The following is a 12,059-nucleotide window of genomic DNA, read 5'->3' as shown; positions in this document are numbered from 1 at the left end:
CCACACGCCGTCATCAAAGAGCATGCTGACGTGGCGCCCAAGATTCGCTTCCGGGTCCTCCAGCAGCTCCCCCCCTTGTCCTCCCTTCCCCTTCTTTCCACTTCCCTTAGCTTCATCCTGCGGTCTCCTGCCTCGAGACTTGCTCGACCCCTGCTCGGGGGGGAGCTGGGGCTTCTTGGACGAGGCTGTCTCCTCCACCAGCTTCACGTCAGGGTCAGGGAAGGATGTGATCTGAACGTCCCCGTCTGCGAAGCGCACTTCATACTTATTCTTCTTGCTGTCAAACTTGTCCACTACCCCCTCATGCCACTGCCCGTCGTCAAACAGCATCTTGACTGTCGCCCCGATCTCCAGCTTCCCGCTCTCCTCCACTCCTCCTGCTCCTCCCCCGCTGCTCTTTTTGCCTTTCTTGCTCGACGGTTCTGTTGGCACGTCCTCTGATACTGCTCCTCCTTCACTCTTTCTTCCCTTCTTGTTGGATGCTGCTTTCAGAACTTCCTCTGCTCCTCCTCCGCCACCGCTCTTTCTTCCCTTCTTGGCGGACGGTTCTGTGGAAACTTGCTCCGCAACTGCTCCTCCTTCACTCTTTCTTCCCTTCTTGGTGGATGCTTCTTTCGGAACTTCCTCTGCTGCTGCTGCTGCTGCTGCTGCTGCTGCGTCACCTCCGCTCTTTCTGCCCTTCTTGCTCGACGGTTCTACTTCCTCTGCATTCTCTTCTCTGCTCCGTTTCTTCTTCGCAGAAGTATCACCTAGGGTTGCTTGCCCTGCTCCGCCAGCTCTTCTCTCGAACTGAGAGAGCTCCTGTTTGAAGTTGGCAAGCATCTCCTTGGCGCTCTTGTTCACTGGGTCTGATCGGTTGTTGTAGAGCATCGCGTTTTCAAACACTAGCACCGTGTCCTCTACCACCTGGGCAAGGGACGAGTATCTCCTCCTCTTGAGCCCCTTGCTGATCGTTCCCAAGTCCATGGGGTTCTTTATCACCTGGGAGGATTATCAGCAAGCACGAGAAGGAGGAGGATGAGGATGAGGAGGGCGAAGTGGATGCATATGATGAGGATGATGATGATGATGATGATGATGATGATGATGATAATATTGAGGAGGAGGAGGAGGAGGAGGAGGATGTATCATACCTCCCAGTAGTCATCCAGCCCGAGCTCGACGGGGTTGACAGGCTCTCGGAAGGGAAGAGAAAGTTCGTCGTCGAGCATTTGCTGGATGGTCGTCTTTGCCCAATCCAACCACTATCAATTTCATCAGACACGAAAAAATCGAGAACGAGAGGAAGGGAAGGGGAGGGAGGAAGGAGAGAGGGGAAGGAGCGGAGAGGGAGGGAGAGGGAGAGAGAGGAGGGAGGGAGAGAAGAGAGGAAAGAGGAGAGAGGAGGGAGAGGGAGAGAGGAGAGAGGAGGGAGGAGGGAGGAGGGAGAGGAGAGAGGAGAGAGGAGGGAGAGGAGAGAGGAGAGAGGAAGAGAGGAGAGAGGAGAGAGGAGGGAGAGGAGAGAGGAGGGAGAGGAGAGAGGAGGGAGAGGAGAGAGGAGGGAGAGGAGAGAGGAGGGAGGAGGGAGTTCATCTCTCAGTCTCTCATTCAACTTTGTCACTTACATGTTCAGCGGCCGGGGCTTGACTGGCTTCAGCTGCCGCTTCCTTCTCCTGTTTGAACACTTTTTTCGCACTCTTGTCGGCCGTGGGAGTTTCGCTCTTGGCGGCAGCCTCCTCCGGCCTCGCATTTTTGGCCCACAGCTTGTCAAACTTCATTTTGAGCTGCTCGGCGTATTCGTGGATGGGATCCCCTTCATGGTTGAAGAGTAGGGCGTTGTCGAAGACCAGGTGCATGTCTCTGTGAAATTCTTCTTCTACCCGCTTGTATTCCTCTCCTTGCAGTCTCGACCGGATCGTGGACAAGTCCATGGGCTCTTTCACAATCTTGTGATAGTCCTTCAGTTTCAACTTCTTCGCGTCAACCGGCTCCTCGAAGGGCCATGCGTGTTTGTCGTTGGAAACCTTGTCCAGCACCTCGAGACACCTCGCCGTTGACTTCTCTCGATTTTCCTTGGTTTGACTAGTCTTGGATTGACTAATCTTGGGTTGACTTGGTTTGGTTGGAGTTGGTTTGGCCTGACTTGTTTTCTCCGATTGCTTCGCCGAGTTGTCATTGCTCTTGTCATTGCTCTTGTCGTTGCCCTTGGACGACTTTGGTGTTTTCTTGGGAGTCTTGGCGAGCTCTTCTGCCTTCTCTGCCTTCTCTGCCTTCTTCTCCTTTTCAGGTTTTGTTGCGGGAATCTCTTCGATCTGCTTCTCAACTTTCTTCCAAAGTTTTTCAAACTTCTTCTCCAGGCTCTTGGCTTCCTCGTAGACCTGGTCGTTTTCGTTGTTGTACTCGTAAGCGTTCTCGAAGATTTGCCTCATGTCAGCCACAAACTTGCTGACCATCGAGTACCTGCAGAGGAAGAATCAGAAACCGCAAGCAGTCGCATCATCTTCATCTTCACCTTCCTTTCTCCAGCTTCTCTCTGACCTTGGTCAGGTCCATCGGCCTCTTGATCACCTCATAGTAGTCTGGAGCGATCTGCTTGTCTACAGGTAGACGAAACAATTCTGAATCCTTCATCCCGAAGATTTCGTCGATGCATTTGAGAAGCAATTCCTTGACAGGAGCTTTGATCTTCACCTCCTCCAACTCACCCGTCAGATTCTTCACCGGCAGGTCTCCAGGAGTCTTGGGCTGTTTCTCCTTTGTCTTCTCCTTGGACTTCTCCTTGGACAATTCCTTTGTCTTCTCCTTTGTCTTCTCCTTTGTCTTCTCTTTAGCTGGAGCAGGAGCTGGGGTGGTGCTGGGGGTTTTCTTCTTGAGCTGGGGTCTGATCTTCTGCTGGCTCTTGAGCAAGCTCTTGCTGGGATCCTTCTGGGTGACTTGCCCCCAGTTGTTGCCCTCGTGACCGGTCGCCCAGATCTCCTCGAAGAAGGCAGAAACCTTGTCGGCCATCTTGTGGTAGTCGTGCTCAGGAGGGTTGTAGCTCTTGGCGTTGCTGAAGATCAGTCGCATGTCCGCCAGGAAGTCTTCCGGCTTCCCGTACGTGTCCTGCTCCAGCCTCGCATCCACAAAGTCCAGACAGATGGGCTCCTTGACAACAGTCAGGTAGTCTGCGGTCTCGGGATCTGCCTCCGGATCATCCCAGAACGGCTCCCAGAACGGCCAGCTCCTGTCGTTCTTTTTCACGCGTTTGAGCACCTTCTTGCAGTGCTTCTTCCACGCGTTGGGGTCGTTCACCTTCTCGTTTTCTCCTCCTGTGTCGACGATGAACGCGTTCCACAGCCTGTCCGACGAGGGTCGCATTCGCTTGCTGCACGTGAAGACCCACTCAGTCTCGTCCTCCCCTCCTCCCACGTAGTGCACCAGCACAACCCCGACCTTGCAAGGGTCCTTTGGGGGAGGAGGATCGTCTTCGATGATGATATCCAGGGGCAGCGGCAGCTCCAAGGAGGTTCCAGCCTTGAGGGGGCTGACCCGGGTCAACCCGGAGTACCTCTTCTTGTTCATCCGCACCAGTCGGTCCACATTGACCCGATGCAGCCGGGCCACGTCGATGGGCCGATCGTCCTCAGCACAGATGTAGACTCCGTCCTCCGGCCAGTCGTCGGGGTAGCGGAACTTGGGCCCTTGCATGAGCGGGACCGTGTAGGGGAGGAGGGACTCGAGGGAGTTCTCGTTGCCTGACTTGCGCTCTCGCATGCTCTGCTGAGCTTCTCCTTCACCGTCTGCCGTCCATACCTGCTGAGAACTTCCCCCTGCCTGCTGCGGGACAGCTCTTCGTTGTTCCACCCGTTGTCGAGCCGGGGGGAGGGGGAGGAGGAGAAAGCATGGAGGGATCAAACCCTTCAAGTGGTGGCAGAATGGCAACTTCTCCTCCTGCGATGACATTCGGCTCGACAACGGGTGGAACAACTGGCGCAACAACGGGGGCAACAACGGGCTCGACAACTGGCTCGACAGCCGGTTTGGCTTGAGGGGGAGCAGAAGGAGTTGGTTGCGTTGCCTGACCCTCCTGATCTCCTGCCGTGTTGTTGGGGCACCCGATGCAGCGAATGATAACGGCATCCCACCAGTCCCCGTCCCACTGCATTTCGACCATGGCACCCTCCTTGAATTCGAACTCCTTCCACCAGCTCGACTTGCTCTGGAAGATACGCTGCCGCTCACGCTCCAGCTCTTTGGCCTTCTTCATCTCCATCTTCTTGATCTCCTGCTCCCGCTGCCTCCTCTCAATCCTCTCTTGCTTCTCCCGCTCCTTCATCTTTATCTTCTCTTCTTTCTCGAACTCGCGCTGTTTCATCTTCTCCGCCTTGGCCTTGAGCTTTCTCTCTCGCTCAGCCATCCTCTCCCTCTCCCTGTCCGCTCTGAGTGCCTTCTCATGCTCTCGCATCTTCTTCCTGGCCTGGATGTATTCACTTCTTGCCGCGGCTCTCTTCTCAGCATCGATGATCTGCGCTAGCCTTCGCTGCTCGTGCTCTCTCTTCAGTCGCTCTTGAATGCACCTCCTCTCTGCCAGCTTGTCCTCTCGCAGCCTCACGCTGTCCTTGGGGATCCATTCATCTTCATCATCACGCCCACTGATGTAGTGCACCAGCACCATCCCGACCTTGTCATTGAATAGCGCCGGGTCAAACTCCCACTCCTCCACTTCCTCCCGCGAGTTGATGCACTTGAGGACGAACGCCTGGTACCAGTAGCCATCAACTTCAACCTCGATGAAAGCTCCAGGATGAAAGTCGAACTCCTTCCACCAGAAGATCTTGTTCTCCTTCCTCACATGGTTCTCGTAGTCTTTGATCGCCCACAGCGGGATGCTGTCCGGCGACGTCCACTGGGGCCTCTCGACGTTGTTCCAGAACTGCATGAGATACTGCAGGCCATGCTGATCTCTCTTGTTGATCAGCTTCTCCAGGAGCGGCTGCCCTTGAGCGTCGTAAAGCTTCCCGTTGGTAGGAACTGGTGGCCTCTTGAGACCATCCCACTTGATGAAGTCGTCGAGCATGCGGAGGTAGATCGACAGCAAGTGGACTGTCTTAGCAGAGACACAACGACGGATCCACTTGAATCTTGTGCTGGGGACCGCATGGTCTCCTGTGTAGATCATGTTGTTGAACTGATCGGCCGCAGAGTTCAGGATGACTTTCCTCAGGCTTCGCGATGATAACTTGATGTGCAGCGGGGCCGCTCGTTTCCCACCTACCCAGCAGTTGAGGAGCACCTCCTCCTCCTCCTCCTCCTCCTCCTTGAAAGCTCCAGAGGGATCGTCCAAGACACCAGCTCTCATCAGCTCGTCGTAGTCGACTTCGTTTCTGCTCTCTGACTTCTTCTTGCGACCTCGCCTGCTGTAAAAGGTTCAGGGCTACGAGAACACAACAGCACAAGTTTCTCACCTCCTCGGCTTCGCATCAGGGGAGTCCGACGAAAACCAGCTGGGCAAAAACACGAGGGATTGCAGGCAGCTTTCAAACTCAACCACAGCATTCGCTACATCCTTGGGCTCCATGGCGTTTCTCACCTGCTCAATCCAATCTCTCCTACCAGTGCGAGTGACCCACGGGCCGTTGGCGAGCCCCTGCAGGTCTTTCTCGAGCCTCGTGAGGTAAGTAGCCAAGATGTGCAGATTCGACGCTGACGCCAAGTTGGTATCATTGTAGCGGGGCCAACCCTTCCACTTGGATGTGATTGCGTTCTCAACTAGCCTCTTGTTCATCTTGGAGGGCTTGTAGATCGCGCGAACTTCATGGATGGAGGGCGAGTCCTTGTACTTGTTCAGGTATTCTCTGTTCTTCATCTTTGTTTCCACTGCTCGACAAAACTTCATTTCATCTACAATGGCGTTGCTCTTGTTTGTCAAGGCCCTCAGCAGTGCACTCTTTCGCTTCTTTTGTTTGATTTTACCATCTCCCCATCCTGTGAGTCCTCGAGTTCCGCTGTGCTCCTGTTCTCCTTGATTTCAAATTCCACATCTCCATCATCATCTTGGTTGTACGCCAGCTTCCTGTTTCTTCGTGTCCGCGCCATGTCCCCAGCTTCCGAATCTTTCTCATTCTGAGCTCCGGCGCCATCCTCCTCCTCCTCACGATAGGAAGCAACCTTCCTCCTACGAAGGGACCTTGCACCTTCTTCTTCGTGTTCATCTTCGATTTGACTGCCTTCACCTTTCTCGACAGGAGCACCTGCAGGACCGTTGTCATCCTCCACGTAAGCAAGCTTCCTCCTTCTGCGCGATCTGGCGCTCTCCGCTTGTTCTGTCTCCTTGGACGGTGTGCGAGTGTCAGGAGTTGCGGCACCGTCCTCTCCATCGCCATTAGCTTTCTTCCTTCGCCGGAGGGATCGTGACAATTCTTCCTTCTCTGCCTCTTTCCCGGGGGTACTCGTCTTCTTGTCCTTGGGAGAATCTGCAGCTTCATCCTCCCGTTTGTCTGCGAGCTTTCTGCGCCTGAGCGATCTCGGCGCGTCTCCTTCTTGAGTCTCTTTGGAGGGTGTGCTGACCCGATCGTCGACCGAGTTTGTTCCGTTCGCCTTTCCATCTCCTTTCTCCTGTTTCTCAGAGGACTTGGCGGAGGTTCCCTGCTGTTCTGTGACGTTAACTTTCTGTTCGAGTTGTTCTAACCATTGGATCAAGAGCTCTACTTGACTGTGCTCACTGTAGTATGCCATAAGCTGTTTGTCTTTGAAAAGGTAAAGTCGCCCATGACAAAACACAACCTCGATGCCGTGTTTTCCCTTGCCGAAGTCAGCTATCAGTGGCAAATGCTCCCATTCCATGGCATTCGCCTGCCTATGAAGGAATCGGTATGCTCTGATCTGTCCCCCGATGCGGCATTCTTCACAGAACCACTTCTGCTTCTCGTCCCCGACTCTCTTGAGCCCAACGCAGCGGCTGAGGTAGGAGGCCGGGCAACCATCACAACAGATCAAAGTTCCTCCGAGTGTGGACAGATCGCACTGATCTATCTCGAGCTCATCGAGGCCATCACGAACATACAAGTGGCTGTTGTCATATGGTAGGTGCGAGTAGTTTGGAAGCCCCTGGTGAGAGGCTCCCGCAGCAGCAGCCACCAGGTTGTCATTCGCAGCCTTGGCAAGCAAGCCCTTCTCCCTCGCCTTGACCTCCTCCTTCTCCTGTTCCATGCACATCGGGATCTGTTCATCCCTCCCGTCAATCAAGGACTTTGCAATCGGAGCATCCAGCAAGCAGTCGCAGAGGAACTGCAAGGTCGCTATCTTTGACCCCAGCGGCAACTTGCACCATTCCTGCTCCTCAAGGAATTCACAACAGTCTATCCCTGCAAACACCCGACACTTGCGAGCAACCATCAGCCTCTTCAGAAACTCTGGCCATGACATGAAATCAAGATACTTCCAGATCGGGTCCTTGATGAGCTTGTCAATGTCTCTGGAAATGAGGTAGGGCTCCGCGTCCTCCTTGAACACCACCAGCTCCTCCTCGGCATTTTCTTCACTGACAGGAGGGAAGCATTGGATGGTCTTGAGAAGCTGCACACAGATCTCATCTATCATAGGGCTTGACTTGCTCGGAAGGATGTCTGTGCAGAGCTCCAATAAGGTGAATGGCGCGAGTCGAAGAAGGAAGCTGAAAGTCCTGAGTGTGCTGTAAACACGCAAGAGGTAGTCAAGATCCTGCAACTGCAGCCCCAAGTCCTTGGAGGATGGAGGCATGCCTTCAAGAACGGATTGCGCCGGGTCTTCCGCCATCTTTCTCTTATAGATCCGTCAGAAATTTGAGTGAATCCGGATGAGAGAAACTTGTATCACAGTGTATGGCTCCTGAAAACGAATCAATCAGATTGATACATGTGCCTTGTCTTCTTCTGTCATGACAACTCTGTCCATCTCTTCTCCTCTGCTCTCCTCTCCTCTGCCTCCTGCAATTATCTTCGCCCTTACCGTTGTTTCCTCCGCGCCATGTCCCTTAGCCCCTCTGAGCTGGCGGAACGATGGAGTACCCTACCAATAAAAATTTACATCTCCAAGGAAGATGAACGGGTCATATGTAAGAAAGATTGAGTCTTGTAAAACTGTTGATTTGTCGTTCATCCATCTGATTTGGCGGGAACAACAGGAATGAGGGGGGATGAGGTGAGATCGTAACGTTTGGAACGGTAGGATAACGGCTGTAACGAGGGAGAAGGATCATGGCGGCGGCACGCGAGGCGGAAGGGGGAGAGAAAGGGGAAGAGCAGAGGGAGGGAGGGAGGGAGGGAGGGAGGGAGGGAGGGAGAGGAGGAGGAGAATGATGATGATGATGATGATGATGATGATGATGATGATGATGATGATCAGGAGAGAGAGATAGGCAAGCAAGCAGGAGAGTGACATCTCATCAATGGGAAGAAGTAGGGGCATGAATGCAAGTGATGGTCGAATGAAATGAGATGGTGGAATCGATGGATTAACTTGGATGAGCGAGGTAGTGCGTGGGCTGGATAGCTAGGGCAAGGATGAAGAAGAATCAACCTTGATATGAACACTTAGAAGGATTCAGGGAGGTCAATGCTAATGTTGATGCTTGAATGTTACGTAGTGGTTGTCGGTCATGTGTAACAACTGCAGTGCAAGGACTCATACGAACGAAACGTTTGCAGGTTGAGCGGCACTGGGAGGATGGCGAAGGTCACCCTCTTCTCATGGGGGCCAGGCGATGATCTGGTGGTGACATCGGGTCAAATTCCTCAGGGCGTCAGCGAGACTGCTTCCCCCGATGAACGGAGGAGGGCTGTCTCGAGAGGAGCGGATCTCAGTTGGATCAGACTCAACCTGCCATGGAGCCTGTGGAAGAATCGCAACTTCGTGCAGGCGCCATTGCAGATGTTCTACTCAGAGGCGCAGAATGTCTGGTCACAGAGCATCTCCAGAGCTCTCTCGGTGGGGATGAATGACGCGAACTTGGATGCGAGGCGGATGCTGCTGGCCGATGAAATCAACGAGTACAAGGAGCTCTACTGCACCCTCCTCACCCGCATGGTGGAGAACGTTGAGAACCTCCAAGAAGGTGACGCGGCTCTGGCGAAAGACATGCTGTCCCGGCTCTACCGCGGGCATCAGGCCTGGCACCTTGCACACATTATCATCAAACATCTTTCTCCGCGACCAGCCAACATGAATGCTGATCTTCCCTTCGACCTGGTGCACTGGATGCAGGAGCACAACCCGTCGGATCTCTTCCAAGGAGGGTCGTCTCAGCCCTTCCTTACAGACGGAGCCTCATACAGGGCAAACGATGACTGGTGGCGAGCTCTGTTTCATTTCGTTATGCACGTGTACATCGATCAGGCCGTGGAGATGTTGTCGCTCATCGGTAGGGATGGCCCGTTCGCCCATCAGTGTGGAGAGGATGGAGTGGAGATGGTGGAGGTTATGCTCTCGCTGCTTGTCGGAGGAGGGGAAGGTGGAGAGGTCTCGCTCTTCGAGCTTGAGAACATGGTTGATAACAACGTTGCCATTGACTCGTACTGGCGAGTCTGGACGACAAGGAAGGAATGGACTTACCTCGACAAACTGGTGCAGAGAGGAGCATCTCCTATCTGCCAGAAGATGGCGACGATGGTGAAGATCATGAAGGGGAGCGAAGATGAGATCTCTGCGCACGCATACAGCTGGTTGCAGATCGTGGTGACGAGGATGTTGTTTGGAAGGTCTGAGACTGTTCTCGGAGTTGCAGACTTGGCATCGTATGCCGACGACGCGTTGACTGTCCACGGGCAGTTTGTTCGAAAACCGGAAGACGAGGAGTCAGTGATCAAAGATCTACTTCGTCTGGACATGCAAGGTGCAGTACAGCACTTCTTTACAGACTTGAAGGACTGGTGGAGTTCGGCCCACCTTGCCGATGTCTTGTATCGAGGGAAATACCTTCCGTTCAGTCAGTTGTTTGCCTCCAACATGAGAACTTACGCCATCTGCAACTACATCGATATCCTGATGTCGTCAAACAACATGTGGCAAGTTGCCATGGCATACGTGAAGGGAGTGGTGGAGAGCGATGCGATGGTTGACGAGTCAACTTCAGTGGAAGCGAGAGAACGATGGAGGGTGCGAAGGCAGGAGATGCTCCACCTCGCCCACCTCATCATCTCTCGTCAGCACATCGATAGTGACATCAAATGCCGGCATCTGCTGCAATGCTGCCCGGAGTACGTGCGAGACATTCATGGGAGCCATCTATGGGATGATTCAGAGGTGACGTCAGACTTGTTCCCTGATATTCCCTTCCCTTCCCCTCACCTTCCCTTCCCCTTCCCCTGCCTTCCCCTCACCTTCCCTTGACCCACCCCTTCCCTTCCTTTCTCGGCTCTTCTCTTCTCTCCTCTCGTCTTGCTTGCTCATCCCCACTTGTTCCTTGTGCCTGATCTCTCGCTCAGTTGATCGTCAAGACGGCAAGTGAGATTCAATGTGCGTGGGGGTTGAGACTCTACGCGAGGGGCCACGAGGCAGCGAGTTTGTACTGGCTCGCTCGTGCTGAGTCCAAGCTTGTCGCCACCCTCGCGAGCCAGGTGAGGCAGATGAAGAAACAGAGGGAGGGAGAGAGCAGGAGATGGAAGAAGAAGAGAGGAGGAAGGAGGAAGATCAGAAGAGGAGGGGGAAAGGAGGATTGAAGAAGGAAGCGGGGGGGGAGGAAGAGAGGGAAAGAGGAGGGAAGAGGGAGGCGTAGTGGGCAGGAAGTGAGGGCTGAGACGATTTTGACGTCAATGTGTCAGAGTTTGCATTCCTTCGTGCAGGGTGTTGATGACAGCCTGTACCGCATGCAGCCAATCCTACAGGTGAACGAGAGCACCGGGAAAGAGAAGAGGGAGAGGACGGAGAAAAGAGAGGGAGAAGAGAGGGAGAAGAGAGGGAGAAGAGAGGGAGGGTAGTAGTGCATGTGGGAGATGTTTGACGCTGTTGCAGTATGTGGAGGAGACAAGAGGAGAAGACATTCCCAGCGAAGTTCAGCTCATCAGGACTTACTCGAGGATGAGAGAACTGATGGCGACAGTCAGCGACCTGAGCCTCAAAGACAGGCAGAGCCTGCGGGTTAGAACACTCCTCCTTCCTCCCCCTTCCTCCTTCCTCCTCCTCCCTCCTCCCTCCTCCCTCATACTTCCCCCTCCTCCTCCACCCTCCACCCTCCTCCTTCTCTTCCTTACTCGACCTTCCCCTCCTTATCACCATCCGCGTCTTCTAGCCCTGCCCTTCCTTCATCTGTTCCTCTTCCTGCCGTTCGTGCTGTAAACCTCAATCTCAGAGCGCGAAGAACCCGAGCGGGGCGACGCTGGTGCAGGCAGGAAGGGAGGCCGCGAAGTTGCTGCTGGAGCTGCTGGACGAAAGCCGGGGAGGGGAAACGCGACGAGCAGCTCCGAGGTGAGTGAAGGGTCCCTGCTGGGGATGACGAGAGTTTTCTGCTGGTGGTGACAAGGGGGGAGCAGACGATTCTGGCCTGAGCTGCTGTCCTACTCCATCCCCCTCATCGAGAGCGGCATACCATCGCTCTTCTCCTCCTCCGACATGTTTCTTTGCCTCCAGGTCTCTTAGCCTCCCTCCCTCCTCCTCCGGGTTGACCAGGATGCAGGCGCTGCAGGACGTCGAGTCGTCGTTCAAGGCCGACAGGTGCCTCCTCCTCCTCCTCTGTGCTATCGACAGTGACGAAGACGCAGGAGGAAACGCAGTGAGGCCGAGAGGATGCGAATGGAGTCGATCCGGCTGGCGTTGGCTCGTGGGCTCTCCGTATCGCTCCAACAAGAAGCTTCTGCACAATGAAGACAACAAACAACAGCTCTGCTTGTTTAATCTCCTTCCTCCTCGTCCTCGTCCTCGTCCTCGTCCTCGTCCTCTCTCCTTGGCTAACTCCTCTCGCCTTGCTCCTGCTCCTCCCTTCCTCCTCTTCTACCTTCCAACCATCCTTCACCCACGTCCTTGTCCTCTCACTTGCTGTTTTCCTCGTCCTCTGCCCCTCACATTTCGAGGGAGGAAAGTCGGTTTATCACCAGCCGGACGCGGATCGAGCCCTTGCTCAAGCTGCCAGC

At 54.4% G+C, this 12,059-nt stretch overlaps 4 protein-coding genes across 4 annotated transcripts; 1 reads left to right on the top strand and 3 right to left on the bottom strand.

Annotated features, from left to right (window-relative positions):
- Positions 1-840: 840 nt before the first annotated feature.
- GUITHDRAFT_40599 (hypothetical protein) lies at positions 841-1,238 on the bottom strand (the record flags this gene model as incomplete). Its single annotated transcript, XM_005834404.1, has 2 exons — positions 841-981; positions 1,134-1,238. Coding segments are annotated over 2 exons (246 nt in total), but the record flags the coding sequence as incomplete, so codon positions are not given.
- Positions 1,239-1,748: 510 nt separating this feature from the next.
- On the bottom strand, positions 1,749-2,018 carry GUITHDRAFT_50108 (hypothetical protein; the record flags this gene model as incomplete). The annotated part of the gene is made up of 1 exon (XM_005834403.1): positions 1,749-2,018. A coding segment is annotated over one exon (270 nt), but the record flags the coding sequence as incomplete, so codon positions are not given.
- A 922-nt stretch (positions 2,019-2,940) lies between these two features.
- On the bottom strand, positions 2,941-3,201 carry GUITHDRAFT_41374 (hypothetical protein; the record flags this gene model as incomplete). Its single annotated transcript, XM_005834402.1, has 1 exon — positions 2,941-3,201. A coding segment is annotated over one exon (261 nt), but the record flags the coding sequence as incomplete, so codon positions are not given.
- A 5,460-nt stretch (positions 3,202-8,661) lies between these two features.
- On the top strand, positions 8,662-11,793 carry NUP75/85 (Nup75/85, nuclear pore complex component; the record flags this gene model as incomplete). The annotated part of the gene is made up of 7 exons (XM_005834401.1): positions 8,662-10,236; positions 10,419-10,550; positions 10,755-10,817; positions 10,945-11,070; positions 11,282-11,397; positions 11,560-11,643; positions 11,691-11,793. 7 exons carry the CDS (start codon positions 8,662-8,664, stop codon positions 11,791-11,793), a joined length of 2,199 nt encoding a protein of 732 aa, XP_005834458.1.
- Between the last annotated feature and the right edge of the window lie 266 nt (positions 11,794-12,059).

Source organism: Guillardia theta (genome assembly GCF_000315625.1).
Source record: "Guillardia theta CCMP2712 unplaced genomic scaffold GUITHscaffold_26, whole genome shotgun sequence".
In the NCBI taxonomy this organism is placed as follows: domain Eukaryota; class Cryptophyceae; order Pyrenomonadales; family Geminigeraceae; genus Guillardia; species Guillardia theta.
This window is presented reverse-complemented; position numbering and strand designations above follow the sequence as displayed.